This window comes from Lathyrus oleraceus, chromosome 4, assembly GCF_024323335.1.
Source record: "Lathyrus oleraceus cultivar Zhongwan6 chromosome 4, CAAS_Psat_ZW6_1.0, whole genome shotgun sequence".
Taxonomy (NCBI): domain Eukaryota; kingdom Viridiplantae; phylum Streptophyta; class Magnoliopsida; order Fabales; family Fabaceae; genus Lathyrus; species Lathyrus oleraceus.
The window spans coordinates 68,827,653-68,842,708 of NC_066582.1; the positions used below are offsets into that span (position 1 = coordinate 68,827,653).

A 15,056-nucleotide genomic window follows, 5' to 3' on the forward strand; every position below is an offset into this window, starting at 1 on the left:
TGAAAAAATATTTATTATTAATTAATAGAAAACATGAGACAAAAATACAATACAATATTATCTCTGACATTAATTAAATTTGTCGATGAAGAAAACCTTGCAAGTTGAACAAGTTTCAAAAGACCCTATAGATCAATTGAATTTTATCTTGCTACCATCTCAGAAATTGTAACATCATTCATTGTATCTCCCTTGTCATCTTCGTGTTTTTTCATCGAAAAAGCTGGCATGTTGGGAGTACCAACAGGTGTACCTTCATTCTTGAGCAGTGAATCAACTTCTAGCATGGAAGGTCTATCTGCTGAGTTCTCTTGAACACACAAAAGACCAACCTGCATGCATCTCATGATTTTACAATGACATGTTGAATCATCCAATGAAGGGTCCAAAAACTCATCACCTCTTCCTTCCATCCACAGCTCATGTGCCTAAAATATCAAATACCAACTTGCTTTAATGTTTCAACATCAAGAAAATTAGTAAAGATTATGTTCTATAATCTTGCACGAATGTGGTAAAATAATGACAGATAAAACTTTTCTTATTTCATATAGATAACTTACGTATTCCAAAAGGTTCATATTTTCATGTGAGCCGTAATAATGTGAAGATCTCTTCCCACTTATGACCTGCAAGAGAAGGACTCCAAAACTATAAACATCATACTTGGGCGAGTATATGCCTTTTCTGACATACTCGGGAGGTACGGATCCACTACAAAAGCCAACACGAGTGATTAGAGACAATGAGGGAACAAACAACGGCAACACATTATTGATTATGATTTACTTACTATGTCCCCACGATTCTGCTTGTATTTGCTTCAAGTTCATTCTTCCCAAAAATTCTAGCGAGACCAAAATCGGCTATCTTAGGATTCATCTCATGGTCTAACAAAACATTACTAGCTTTAAGATCTCGGTGGATTATAGTAAAATTTGAGTACTCTTGGAGATAAACAAGGCCTTGAGTAATTCCTTCAATGATATTCACACGCTTCCTCCAATCTAGAAGAATTGATTTCCTTGGATCTGCATTAAGTTCAATTATGAACTATATTAGTCCCTAAAAGTGAATGTACTATAGCTAAAAAAGCAGTTAGAATTATTGCTATGGAGTATGAACTTGACGTTAACAGACCAAAGAGAAAATGATCTAAGCTTTTATTTGGGAGATATTCATAGATGAGAAGCTTCTCATTCCTTTTTGTGCAGTAGCCCAAAAGTCTAACTAAATTCACATGTTGCAATCTTGCTGTGAGTGTGATCTCATTTCTGAACTCTTCAAGTCCTTGATTCGAGTTTTCCGAGAGTCTTTTGACAGCTATTTCCTGTCCCTTTCGTAATTTTCCCTGACAAAACAAATCATAAGTATTCACAGTCTTATCACAGTTTCTATTTGCATGAAACATTTCACAAACAGATGTATTTTCAAGTGTCACCTTGTACACTGCACCAAATCCACCTTCTCCGAGCTTATTTTCTGTTGAGAAGTTATCTGTTGCTACTTTAATTGTGAGATAGCCAAATACTATCAAATCATAAGAATCTTCGTCAACATCTTTTTCAGCTGCGGATAAATATATCTTCAATTTGTGTATCATTTTTGTAATAACGGTTACGGTTCCTGCCAAAACATTGTAAAATATATATGAACATAAAATGGAAAACTATACTAATATCTTTATTACTATTATTGTTATTATTATTCAATTTTATCACTCTATGGTGAAAGTTAATTATATCCTTACTTTGGTAGTAGTAGTAACAAAATACTGTTCCCATGAGAAGAGCAGCAGTCATAATTGTAAGCAGAAGAATTATCAACAATCTATCATCTAGTTCTTGAGCTGAAGAAATTGATACAATTGTTAATCCATAATTAAAACACCAGCATATTGATAACAAGATGTGTCCACTCTAATCAATTATTCCTTAGTTCAAGTTGTGTTACAAGAGCATGTGATTTAATTTACAATACTCAAATTAACATATAAAATTTTACTAGCATTTTTGAATCATTCACATTTTTTTTAGATAAACAACTTAGGCAATTTTTTATATCATAAGATAGTCTAATTTTCTTAAAAGTGTGAAATGTATCTCAATAATTCAAATGATCAAGATGAAAATATTTTGACTCGGTTGACTTGATCAAGGGGTTGACAAATTTGATCAACGGTCAACAGCAACACGAAGCTCAGGTGAGTTTGTATATTAGACTCAAAAAAATTGATTTAAATAGAGCCATGATTTTTCTAGCAATTTTTCTTCTTTTCTTGCTTTCAAATTCTTCTTTTCTTTCTTTTGACAACTTTTTTCTTTGTCTCAAATATGGCCAAAAAATCATTTTCAAACCATATAATTTTCCACTAAATACAGTCAACTTTTTCCTTTGTCTCAAATATGACCAAAAATCCTATTCAAACCATGTAATTTCCATTAAATACTAAAAATATTCAAAATTACGGGCAAAATTCAATGATGACAATTTGTCGTTAAAACAATTCTAGAAACTTTTACCTTTTTCTTTCTCTAAGTTTCTCTCAGTATGATTACCACCACTTTTCTTTTTCTTTCTTACTAAACAAAAGTGGTAGAGAACCTTGTTTTCAACGGTTGAAACTCTAATGAACCAAAATATCGATTTGATTGATGTTGGAATTAAACCCAAAATTTTGAGTAATTCCGAGTCAATCTTGATAAATAAGATTCAATTAGTTGATCGAATTCCCATTTGTTCTTCACTTGAGTGAATCAACAAATCTTAGTTGCAAGATTGTATCACTGCACAATGATGTTGAAAACAAGAAAAGAAAAATTGAATAAGAAAGAAGATTAGGGTTTGATGGAAATTGGGGAAGAAGATGATTTCGCAGAGTCTCTCTGCCCACAGCCTGTGGAAAATCTCGTTAATTTTGCAATTGGAAGTGATTACAAGATTGTTATGAAAATAGGGGTTACTCTCTCTATTTATAATTGAGCTACCTTGTTACCTAAGCTAAAGCTAAAAAATTATAAAGGCCCAAAATACCTATTTTGGTCTAAGTCGAAATCATGTGTCAAGCAACGTGTTTCGACACTTCGACATCTAATACAACTCGACGCACACTACATGTTTCAACACGTCTTGTTTCTGTCGAGCACTACCTGCTTCGACACAAGGAATTATAATTCAATGCAACACCTAATTCATTGTGTCTAAGCTATCTGCATTAATCATAGATCTTAACTTCTTAAACACTTCGACCTGCACTTCTTTCGTCATGATATTTCCAATTTGATTCTCAGTTCTATAGTGTTCCAAGTTCAGCTTCGCTTTTGCTACCCACTCTCGAAGAAAGTGGAACCTCATTTCGATGTGATTGCTTCGTCCATGTGCTATCGGATTCTTCGCTAGATTGATAGCGAACATGATGTCAATCCTCATGGTAATTACTCCATGATTCTTCCAAGTAATCTCTTCGACCAGATTCACCATCCACGTTGTTTGACATGCACAGAGAGAAGCAATTATGTACTCTACTTCACACGACGACAATACTATTACTGGTTCCTTTCTTGAACTCCAAGAAACTGGTGCACCATCTAGCATAAACACGTAGTGAGCTGTAGATTTCCTATCCCATCACTACACCAACTTGAGTCCGTGTATCCCACTAACTTGCATTATTTTCCTTCATTAGTTGCAGGAAACAAAATGCCATAGTCGAGAGTTCATTTAAGATACCTTAGTATCCTCTTCGCCGCTGTTAGGTGTGATACGTTTGGCTTCTGCATGAATATGCTCACCATACCCACACTGTATGCTAGATCATGCCTTATGTGACAAATGTATCGAAATGATCCAATGAATCTTTTGTACTGCGTTGGATCGACATCATCTTCATTTGTTTATTTTGACAGTTGCAATCTCGGCTCAACTGGAGTCGAAGTTGGGTTCAAATCTCGCATCTCAAATCTCTTGAGTATTTCACCTGTATATCTTCTTTGGTGCATCATCAAACCTCTACCACTATTATAGAATTCGATGCCAAATAAATATGAGAGATTTCCCAAGTCATACATTTCAAACTCCTCACTTAGGTTATGTTTGAAGTCTCTGATCTCCTTCTTGCAACTTCCTATTATCAACAGGTCATCGACATAAAGACATAGTATAAACGATTCATTATTGATTCTTCTTACATATACTACATACTCAGTTGTGTACTTCACAAACTCCTTCTCCCTTAGAAGCTCCTATTATAAAAAAAAAGTTTGTATAAAAGAGGAAAGTTCAAAACTTTTAAGTAATTTGTACTACAATAAGGATTTGGAGATTAGAGATTGAAGTCTTCAGACTGTTGAAGATCAATTTTCATCTATAAATCATGTATCATTTCTTAAATCTTCGACTATAAATAATTGTATAATGAATAGTTAAATTTTATTTGATTAGATCTTTAGATGAATTTATCTTGAACTATTTTAACTATATAATTGTTGAGTATTATTTTATGAAATTATAATCCTAATATTATTTCACTTAAATTTGTGTTCAATATCTTCTGTATGTTGAGAATATATAAATTGAATTTAAGATGAGATTGATCATTAACCCTAACTTTTAAAACGTGGTTTAATTTAAAAATATATTTATAAATATGGACAATCTTCTACTTACAAAATCTCTAATAACAAATATTTTTTTTTATAAATAAATTAATATATATTAATTAAATTAAATCCATATAAATAATTTATAATTTATAATTTAAATTCATGATACAATATTTATTTATATTTATATACTAATATAAACATAGTTATAATGTTTATAAATCGACCACTTATATTTTTTTTTAAATATTAAATAAACTTTGACCAAGTCAATGACCTTTGACTAAATCAATAATATTAACTAATAACAAATTCGGTCAAATAAACTCAAAAATATTTATTTTATAAAATAAGTTTAAATAAGTAAATCTAAACCTATCTTGACTCAAAATTTCCAAGTAAAAATTCTAAATTGAAAAACAAGTAAAGAGTTCAAAAGAGGATAGAAAAAATTTACCTGCTGCCATTGAAAGGACCCAATTGTCATCATTCCCAACTTGAAACACATTGTAACCAAGTAATCCATTTTTCTTTGCATAAGAAACTTTTTCTTTAATAGCTTCCACATCATCAAAATTAACCCAAGTAGTGGAAGCAACAATGAAATAATTCACTATAATAGTATCATTATAGCTTGAAACTACTCCATCTCCAAAGCTTTTAATGAAACTTTTTATCCACTTATAACTCATAGAACCATCCTTAGTAGTAGATGGACCAGAAGCTGGTTTTCCAACACCACCTTCACCTTGTTCCACAAGTTTCCAAGCATATCCATGATAAGGTAAACCAATTACAAGTTTGTTAGAAGAAAATCCTCTCTTTCTCCACTCTTTGATACCAGAGTCAGTATTTTCCCAACCAGATGAACCATATAAAGCTGCATGAAAACCTGTGACATTGTCCTTTTCAGGAAGATGGTAATCATATGCAACAAAATGAACCCAATCCAAATTCTTCTGCATTGATTCAAAAGGATAACTACATGAATCTGAAGCTTTTAGATAATAACCTGCCATCACCAACACTAAGTCTATTCTACTCGTGTAATTTCTTGCCTCAGAAGTTATCGCGTTTCGCCACTCTTTCAAAAGGGTTGCAAAATTTGCAAGTTCTTTACCTTGCTTTGGTGAGACTCCACGAAGGTCTATGCCTTGAAACTCATATTCTCTGGCTGTTTCGATGGAAGAATCAATGAAAGATTTTCTGTAAGAAGATTGGCTTATCATTAAGTTAAAAAGTGAAGAGTTTTCTCTTCCAGTGTAGATTGATAGAAGAGTTATAACAGATGGATTTTGAAGCTTTACTTTGTTGGTGAAGGTGGAGAATTTGTGTTCTTCAGAAGAGTTTATAAAGATGTTATAGTTTGTGGAGTTTATAAAAGCAAAAGCACATAAGAGGTGTGTGAAAAGTGTTGATTTAATTTCTGAAGCTGCAATTTCACTGCCGGAATAGTAGTAACCTGCTTTTACCCAGGAAGTTGAATCTGCAAATAAGTGAGACGTGAGAGGGAAGAAGATAGGGACAACAAGGAAGAAAGCAAAATGTTTTAAAAACATTGTATTTCTCAAAATGAATTATGTGTCTCAAGTTAAGACTCTTTTTAAGGTTGTGATTTTATTGGTTTTTAAGCGAGTCACATGTTTTCTACTAACAGGTCGGTCAATGCCGTTTCTTCTCCGTCTCTGCCAAAAAGTTCTTCTTCTATGTAACTTCTCCTGTCTTATATATTTATAATTAAATATTATTAATTATTATATTTAAATAATATATATCTCTCTCTCTCAAACAAACAAAATCATCTACAAAAAGGAAACAAAACATGTCATTTAGAGGTAACTTCCATTTGAATTTTTTATGTTCACTCATACGCTAACTTGAGCATTGGAGCGTTAACCTTGCAGGTTAACTTCATCCACCGCATAAAAACTGATGGTTCGACACTACCAGATATTTGCATCATCCTTTCTGATCAATCTTATTCTCGTGCAGAACATTAGTTCTGTCTATGGGAACCAACATCGAAATCTTATGATCACCACGATTTCTTGATCTCACGTCTAGATCCATCTCAATCAGGATGTAAGACTACATTCCTGATAAATACTTATGAAGTTGTGACTAAATTATGTTTCACCAGAATTGTCAAGCAATGACACCACAAAAAATTACTCCTTCATCGCTCAACGTTTGGGCTCGAAAGCAACTGGATACGCAGAAAATCGTCATTTACCTACTCGTCTCCCTCCATAGTTGAATCATGTACAACAAGAAAAAATCCAAGGAGCCCATCATCCCTATCAATTTGCATTCAATATTCAGTAATTCCATGTAGGGGGACCATCCATCCGACCATATACACTTCCCGTGGCCATTAGACGGGAAGAACTTTCTGATTTTCATCTTTTGGAAGCCAATTTAGGACTAGAAACTGCTCACGAACTGTTAACCGACATATTCAGAATGATCTAACATCAAAATTCTTAAGTCATCACTGACAAACTCACTCGAATAGAGGAAAACCTATATAATATTGTATCAAAAGACTACATCGTCCAAGAAGCGGCCTCAGAGAATGATCCAACATCAAAAATCTTAAGTCATCACTAACAAACTCACTCGAATAGAGGAAAACCTACATAATATTGTATCAAAAGACTACATTGTCCAAGAAGCGGCCTAACAGAATGTTATAGAACCAAGATGGGGCATGAACAATTCCAGAAATCTCCACGTCGTCAGAAACATGGACAATGCACGCCTTCGCCCGACCCCAAGGGAAGGAATGGTAGCCACACTCCTCCGGAAGCTAGTAGGTCGGCCTGGAGAGAAGGAAGTGAGGAAGCCACTCCTACGCCACCTAATAATAAAAATCCTCTAAGCGCTCGTATCCTGGATGGTAGAAATCCACGATCCTTGGAAAAACATCCTAAACTACAAGATTAACACAAAACACATCACACGTTTAATACACAAATCACACCATTACAATTTCACACCTTTTCCATCATAATATATACATATGCATGTAATGTGACTCACAACATCGATATTATGCATGTGGTACCAATCAACTATGGTTCTTCATATGAACCGGGTTCACCCTTCTAAACCCCGAGTCCACCCTTCTAGACTCGGGATAATTTACTCGTCCACCCTTCTAAACGCGTAACTCGCCTCTTTCACAACAACGATACAAATGATGTATGGTATATAATTTATGCAACAATAACGACATGTTTATGATCCCCCCTTCGAACCATAAACAACATGCAACATAGAAACAATGTAGTCCCCCCTTCAAAACTACCACCATAGTAAACAATGATTATGTACTCTCCACATAATTAATCATCAATCACCATAACAATTCATCTTGAATCAATCACACATTCACAACATTGAAAAAGAAAACATTATATTCATATAATTAATTCACATTTATCTCCCTAAAAAATTAATGGGGAAAAGTTTTACACGTTAGCTTTCCAACACTTCGAATTGCACCTCAAACAGAGTCACGAATCTCAAGTTATGCTCGAAATAACTCACTTGAAACAAAATCCAGGGAGCTGCTACGGGTGGCCCGTAGCAGCTGCTACGACCCGTAGCACTCCCCAATCACTCCCCCCTTTTGGGCACGTCTCTGGTATATAAACCATAGGGCTGTTATGGTCGCCTGTAGCAGCAACTACGACCCATAGTAGTGCCTAGTAAGCCCAAAAATTATTTCTTGATTTTGTGCGATTGCTAATATTTTCCAACCCCGCATCAGACCCCAAACATTTATTTTTGACTTCTAATATTCCTAAAACATACCATACATCATTGTACATGACAACATACAAAATTTATCATCTTTTAACATCCAAAACAACAATACCTCATCAATTTGTCATGATCATAGTACAAAAACTCCAAAGGACATGGACAACATTTCAATAATTTATACACACTAAGAAATTTACAATTCAACATCGAAATCAGCATACAAAATCACAATTATCACAACACATAGATTAAGTTTCACATAAATCATCCTCAAAACCATCAAGTATTCAACCTTGGTGAACACATAAGAAAACCTAGAGGAGGATGATCCCTCTCTATCCTTCATAGATTACACCAATATACGTAGTAGTTCCCCTACCTAAATTTCCAACAAAAGCTTTTCAGAAATGGTGGTTTCCTTCTTCCTCCTCAAATCCCTAGTCTCTCTCAAGTCTTTGCCTCTTTTTCCCCCAAACTCAGTTTCATGATCAGTAAAAACTCAACTTCCCACACTTCTCCCTTTTTAATAAAAAAATTTATCTCCCTCATTTAGTTTGTTCCTATCCTATCCTCACGTATCTCCCCCAATCCCCACTTTACTCTTACCGCCTTATTTTTCTATTTATTTTATAATTAAATCTAATTTTCACCAAAGTAATATTAATCAATTATTATTTCTAATTTTTCTTATTTTTCTAATACTTATACTACTTTAATTATTTTCTAATTATAAAAATAATTAAAATTTTAATTAATTCTACCACTCTCACCACCACAACCACATGCCACATGCCACATACCATACATATTCACCAAAAATCGACCAAAAGTATATAATTCACTTAATAATTTAAATAAAATTCAACTAAATTCAATTAAATAAACTAATTAAATTCGGGGTGTTACAACTCTCCCCCACTTATAGAATTTTCTCCCTTGAAAATTACCTAAATGAAACAGCTCATGATAAGACTCTCTCATCCGACTCTTAAGCTCCCACGTCATGCTTTCACCAGCAGGTCCTCCCCACACAACCTTCACCAAGATGATCTCTTTACCTTTCAGTTGTTCACTTCTCGATCATCGATTCTCACTGGTGATGCCTCCACAGTCAAGTTATCTCTTACTTACATCATCAATTTGAACCACCTGAGGCAGATCCGAAACACAATTCCGAAGTTGAGACACATGAAATACACTATGAATATTCGAAAGAGATGGTGGTAAAGCAACTTTGTAGGTCACTTCTCCTACTCACTTCATGATCTTCCAAGGACCAATGAAACTCGGTGTCATCTTTTGAGATTTCAAAGCACAACCAACACCTGTCACTAGAGTGACTCGCAGGTATACATGATCTCCCTCTTCGAACTCAAGTGTTTTCGTCCTCTTATCATGATAACTCTTCTAGCGACTCTGCGAATATTTCATCTTGTCTTGGATCATCTTGATCTTCTCGGTACTCTGCTAAACAATCTCAGGTCTAAGCACAACACTTTCACCAAAAGCATACCAACACAAACGTGTCTTACATCTTCTACCATACAAAGCCTCAAACGGCACCATTCCAATACTAGAGTAGAAACTATTGTTTTAAGTGAAATCAACCAATGGTAAGTAACTGCCACAGTTACATCCATGCTTCAAAATGAAAGCTCTCAACAAATCCTCCAAAGACTAGATAGTCCTCTCTGTCTGATTGTCCGTCTGCCAATGATAAGAAGAACTCAACTTCAGCTTAGTACCCACGGCTTCCTGCAAACTCCCCCAGAACCTTGATTTGATCTCAAATCTCTATTAGAAATAATACTCGAAGGAATTTCATACAAGCTAACGACCTTCTTAATATACACTTCAGCCAACTTCTGCAATGAAAAACTGGTCTTAATCGGAATGAAATGAGCCAAAGTCAATCTATCCGCTACAACCCAAATTGAATCATTCCCTTTAGAAGTCTTAGGCAAACTCATCACAAAATTCATGGAAATACCATCCCACTTCCATTCAGGAATATCCATTGGTTACATCACACCCAACAGTTTCTGATGTTCAATCTTCAACTTCTAGAAATTCAAACACACATAAACAAACTCAATTATATCCTTCTTTATTCCTGGCCACCAAAACATTTTCTTCAAGTCTTGATACATTTTAGTATCACCGGGATGAATACTCAGACTACTTTTGTGACCTTCTTCAAGAATACTCTTCTTAAGTTATGGCACATCACGTACACAAACTATGTCACAGAAACACATAACATCATTATCATATATTTTGAAATCACCTCTTTTACCTTGATTGATTAACACTAGCCGGTCAATTAATCCCAAATCCAATTTCTTACCTTCTGTGATTTCTTCGAGAATACCACTAGTCATCTTCAATATACCCAACTGCACACTGTTATGAGTCCTTTCACACAAAAAACTCGGATCTCTGAATTGCTCGATTAAATCTAGTTCTCGAACCATAAGCATAGACACATGAAATGAATTTCTTCCCAAAGAATTAGTTACAACATTGGCTTTACCAGGATGGTGTAGGGGAAAATTCATGACCACCGAGCTATTGGTTAACTCAACGTCAATAAAACCAGAGTCGCCACCGCGCTTTTATTATTTCCAAAGGAAAGGGGAGAAAGTACGAATAAAATTCAAAGATAAGAATTTTTCAAATCAAAACTAATAAAATATCAGAGATTATAGGTAAGGGGGTTGGTTACACAGAGGTAAGATATTAGCACCCAAAGTGTCCTAGGTACTCCTAGGAAGCCCTTTTTGTGTGCACTTATTTTGGTTGAAAAATATGTTTGTTTTGAAAATAGAATGAGGGGATGAGAAAAGAACTAACTATTTACATTTTTGTTTTTGATAAGACTTTTGGTCTTATGCTTATATACCAACATAAATGAGGGATCAAAACCTCGTAGTTCATGGTAAAAAATTCAAAGATAGGTGAATTGATTTTAACAAAAGCTTAAAGATCTATTGTTATCAATGGGAGAATACTTAACTAAACATCCACCGATAATGAGGGCTTTTACAACATTTAAAAGGGAAGGCTTCAACTTGGATTAACTCAACAAGTATTCCTCTAACCCCTAGTAAATGGAAAGTCTTACACTCAACATATCATGGAATGGGAGAATTACATCTCAACCAAGGATAACTCAAATCTAAATGCTTTCTTTTTGAAAAGTTTAAAAGGAAAAAGGCACCAAGTGTCCAAAATGATTAGATGAGGTTATTAGTTCTTTTTGGTCTTTTTGAAAATAAAGTCAATATGATTAAGTCTTTTTACAAGTTTGATTAAGAAAATAGTTTGAAAACCAACAGCATAAGACTAAGGTTTCTACTCATTAAAACAAGTCTAAGTTGAAAAACAACAAGCAAATAAGTTTTGAAAATGAGAAGGAGATTTTGAAATTAGAGAAGAAAGGGGTGGAGATGAAGATACTATCTTAGACAAGATTTAACAGTTTTAAGTTGAAAAGATCTAACCCATGGGAAGCATCCACAAGATAATAGTGTCAGATAGAAATCAATTTCCTCTGGATTATCAAGAAATCAACAAAGCCATAATCATTCAAGCAATTAATAAGAAACCCAATGGTATCAAATAAAGATAACCAAACATCCAAGCAAGCACTCCAAAGCAAGCAATCTTCAATGTCCTCTATGTGTATCAGATGAAAAATCCCTTGAAACATACTCAAAGAGAAAACATCAAATAATAACAATAAAATCAAAATAACAATTTAGACAAAGAGAAAGAGTGTATAAGATAAACGCAAGGGAGTCTCTCAAGCTTGTATCAGATGAATGACATTGGCCAAGTTTTGGTCTCAAATTAATGGCATTGTCCAAGTTTCTTCCGTAGCTCAGGAATGTTGCCTACTCTAAGTCCATAGATCCAAATCAAGTCACAGACAAAGGTCCAACAGTCCACCAATGTGTTTTTTAGTGTTTTTGTTTTTATTAAGGTTTTTAAGGTCCTAAGACAACAAACAAAATACAAGCACAAATATATCACAAGCACAAAATATAATGGCTCAAGTGAGCAAAATGAAAATAACTGGAGCATAAACATAGGCCCAAGTGGGCAAAAATTAAATGACTGAAGCATAAACAATTTGCATGAATGTAAATGACAAGGAATGATAAAGTGCAAGAATTTAAATTGCATTAAAGTAAAAGACAAGAAAATCAAATGTTAGTTGTCAACTTAGTATGTTAATTGGTGCTTTGAGGAAAATTTAGTGTTATGTTAAGCAATCGTAATTGGACTTATGTAGAAGTCACAACTATCTGAGGCCGGTCAATAATAATGTTGGTGTTAATGCATGCTAAAGACAAGGTATTCAAGACCAAGCTCCAAAGCATACCACACACAAAAACAAGAGAGGATGAGCCTATCTTAATCAAAGTCATGTTGATTCATCTGACACGAGGTCATTGATGAATCAACTAGCTATTAATCCATGAGAAGTCATTGGCCAAGAGATGATTGGGGAAGAAATGAGATGAAGATGGAAAGATAAAGTTAAGGGGATACCAAATTGGTCAAGGGATGAACCTCACTTGATCAATACCATTCATTCATCTTGAGGGATGAAGTTCAACTTCATCAACCCCCTCAATCCAATGGTATTGACCAAGTCAAGGTCCAATTCATCTAAGACCAAGGCCAAACAGAAGTAAGGTCAATACAAAGTCAATATAAAAGCTCATCAAAGCATTAAATTAATTAAACAATTTTAAAAATGAAGAAAATAATTTTTCAAATATCAAAAACCTAAAACCCCTTCAAATCACCAAAGAAATGGCCAAAGGAATTATCATAGGTCAAACAAGGTCAAATGACCATTGAATAATTTTTTTGGCATTTTTCAAAAGTCAGAAGTAATTAAAAACTAATTAAAACAAGTTAAAGATCACAAAATTCACCAAAAATATCAAACTTAATCCAAAAAATAATTTTAAATCATCAATGGGAAGAAGAAATTATTTGTGAATTTTTGGTGTTGGTCCCATAATTTTTGAATCAAAAATGAATTTATAGTGAATTTTGGAAGTAAAGGCTATTTAAACATCTTTTCAGAAAAATAAAAGAAAAGATAAAAACAAGAGCCATCAGATCTCCCTCATTAATTGAGGTGGAAAATCTGATGCTCACAAACGCACACTCCATCATGTACCACGACCAATTCACTTACACGCGTGGTAATTAAAACCAAAGGCCGGGATTAAAACATGGAAATAAGATCCAAGGGTGGGAGCAAAGCCACGTCACCACCGGAGCCCTAGCTCCAATCATCTTCTTCAGTGAGGGTCACCGAACTGTCAGGATCAAAGTTATCCAGAAATTGATGGATCATACATCATTTTAAAGAGAAAATTGCAAGGATCACGAATATCACCTCCAATTGTTCCATCTCCCAATCTGTAGTAAGAAATGTGGAGATGGAAATCGAGGTGTTCAACCTGAGTTGCTTCGAATCAAGCTCAAAACAACTCAATCATATTGCCGACATTGGTAGGACTTCAGCCATCACAAAATTGAGTCCAGGTCTAGAGTATTGAGGGATAACCAAAGAGAATAAGTTTGATGAAATTCACCTTCTGTTAGCAGCTTCTGAGCCTTGATCTTAATGCAATTGCTAGTGATTTCTCTTCCTCTTGCTTGCAGAAGTTCAATGGAATGGAAATGGTAAGGAACCTTTGAAGTTTCTGTTCACAAACTTGAGTTGAACAAAAAATTGATTTCAAATAAATCTTAAAAGTATTCTATGGAGTGAGGCTATGGCAATGGCTAGCAAAGCTTGGGCAAAGTTCCCTTCTGATTCTGAACCAATGCACTTTGATTTATAGACCAAGGCAATGTTATGTACACCTTTGTAAATTTGAATCAAAATTGAGTAATCTTGGTGCATGGGTGCATGGGCAGGCCCAAACAATGATTGGAATCCACTCTAATTAGTTCCAAAAGTTTGATGAGGTCATCACACAAGGCCATGCAAAGTTGTTCAATGTTTGGAGTTTGAAACTTGCCAAAACAAGCCATGGACAGAACTCATGCACAAGTCCTTCAGTCCTAATCCAAATGATGGGATCTTAGACTCTTTGGAAATCTATCATCATAAGGAACAACTTTGATATTGAGACTTTTTCAAATTAAAGCTTGTAACATGGAGGAAACTGGCCTTGAAGACGGAGGTATCAAACATACTTAGAACTTTTTCTAAGTTATAAGTCAAATTACCCCTCTTTCCACCTTGAATAACTTTTAATGTGAGATTAAAATGAACTTGTCTCCTTCTACAAAGTTGTATCCCTTTCAATTCTCTTCAATTTGGCCACAAATTTGGCAGCATTTAGAGTTTGGATGATCGAGTTATGGATTTTAGAAGTTGAGGAAATTTGATTGCTCAATGATCAGGACCAAAATGGACCTATAATGTTTCCTCTTGGTACATGACCTTGCGAGTAGAATTTGATCTTTCTCAAAGAATAAAAGTTGAAGAAATATTGAAATTAATTATAAAACTTGGATCATCTTTATATCATAAAAAATGAGAAAGTTATGGTTCTTGGAAGTTGACCTTCTATCTAGAGTACAGACAGAATGACCTATAATCCTTCACCATAAAAACTGACCTTCCAAGCAAAATTATCTCTTGAG

The 15,056-nt window shown here is 34.4% G+C and overlaps 1 protein-coding gene across 3 annotated transcripts; it reads right to left on the reverse strand.

Annotated features, from left to right (window-relative positions):
- LOC127073424 (receptor-like serine/threonine-protein kinase SD1-6) lies at positions 1-6,186 on the reverse strand. 3 transcript variants are annotated; one of them, XM_051014574.1, is made up of 7 exons: positions 5,059-6,186; positions 1,751-1,849; positions 1,442-1,626; positions 1,141-1,351; positions 794-1,031; positions 564-714; positions 1-428 (listed from the first exon to the last, which is right to left on the reverse strand). In XM_051014574.1, the coding sequence occupies exons 1-7, from the start codon at positions 6,158-6,160 to the stop codon at positions 144-146; spliced, it is 2,271 nt and encodes a 756-aa protein (XP_050870531.1). In that variant the 5' UTR covers positions 6,161-6,186; the 3' UTR covers positions 1-143. The 3 variants fall into 3 exon arrangements, with proteins under 3 accessions (XP_050870531.1, XP_050870530.1, XP_050870532.1); XM_051014573.1 differs by having other exon boundaries at positions 1,141-1,626; XM_051014575.1 differs by lacking the exon at positions 1,751-1,849 and having other exon boundaries at positions 1,141-1,626.
- Positions 6,187-15,056: the final 8,870 nt, after the last annotated feature.

Coding starts and splice junctions, on each gene's coding strand:
- LOC127073424 (XM_051014573.1), bottom strand. CDS start 6,160: ATGTTTTTAAAACATTTTGCTTTCTTCCTTGTTGTCCCTATCTTCTTC. Junction 1,627..1,750: donor TTGTTACTACTACTACCAAA/GTAAGGATATAA, acceptor ATGTTTTGGCAG/GAACCGTAACCGTTATTACA. Junction 715..793: donor AGCAGAATCGTGGGGACATA/GTAAGTAAATCA, acceptor TGGCTTTTGTAG/TGGATCCGTACCTCCCGAGT.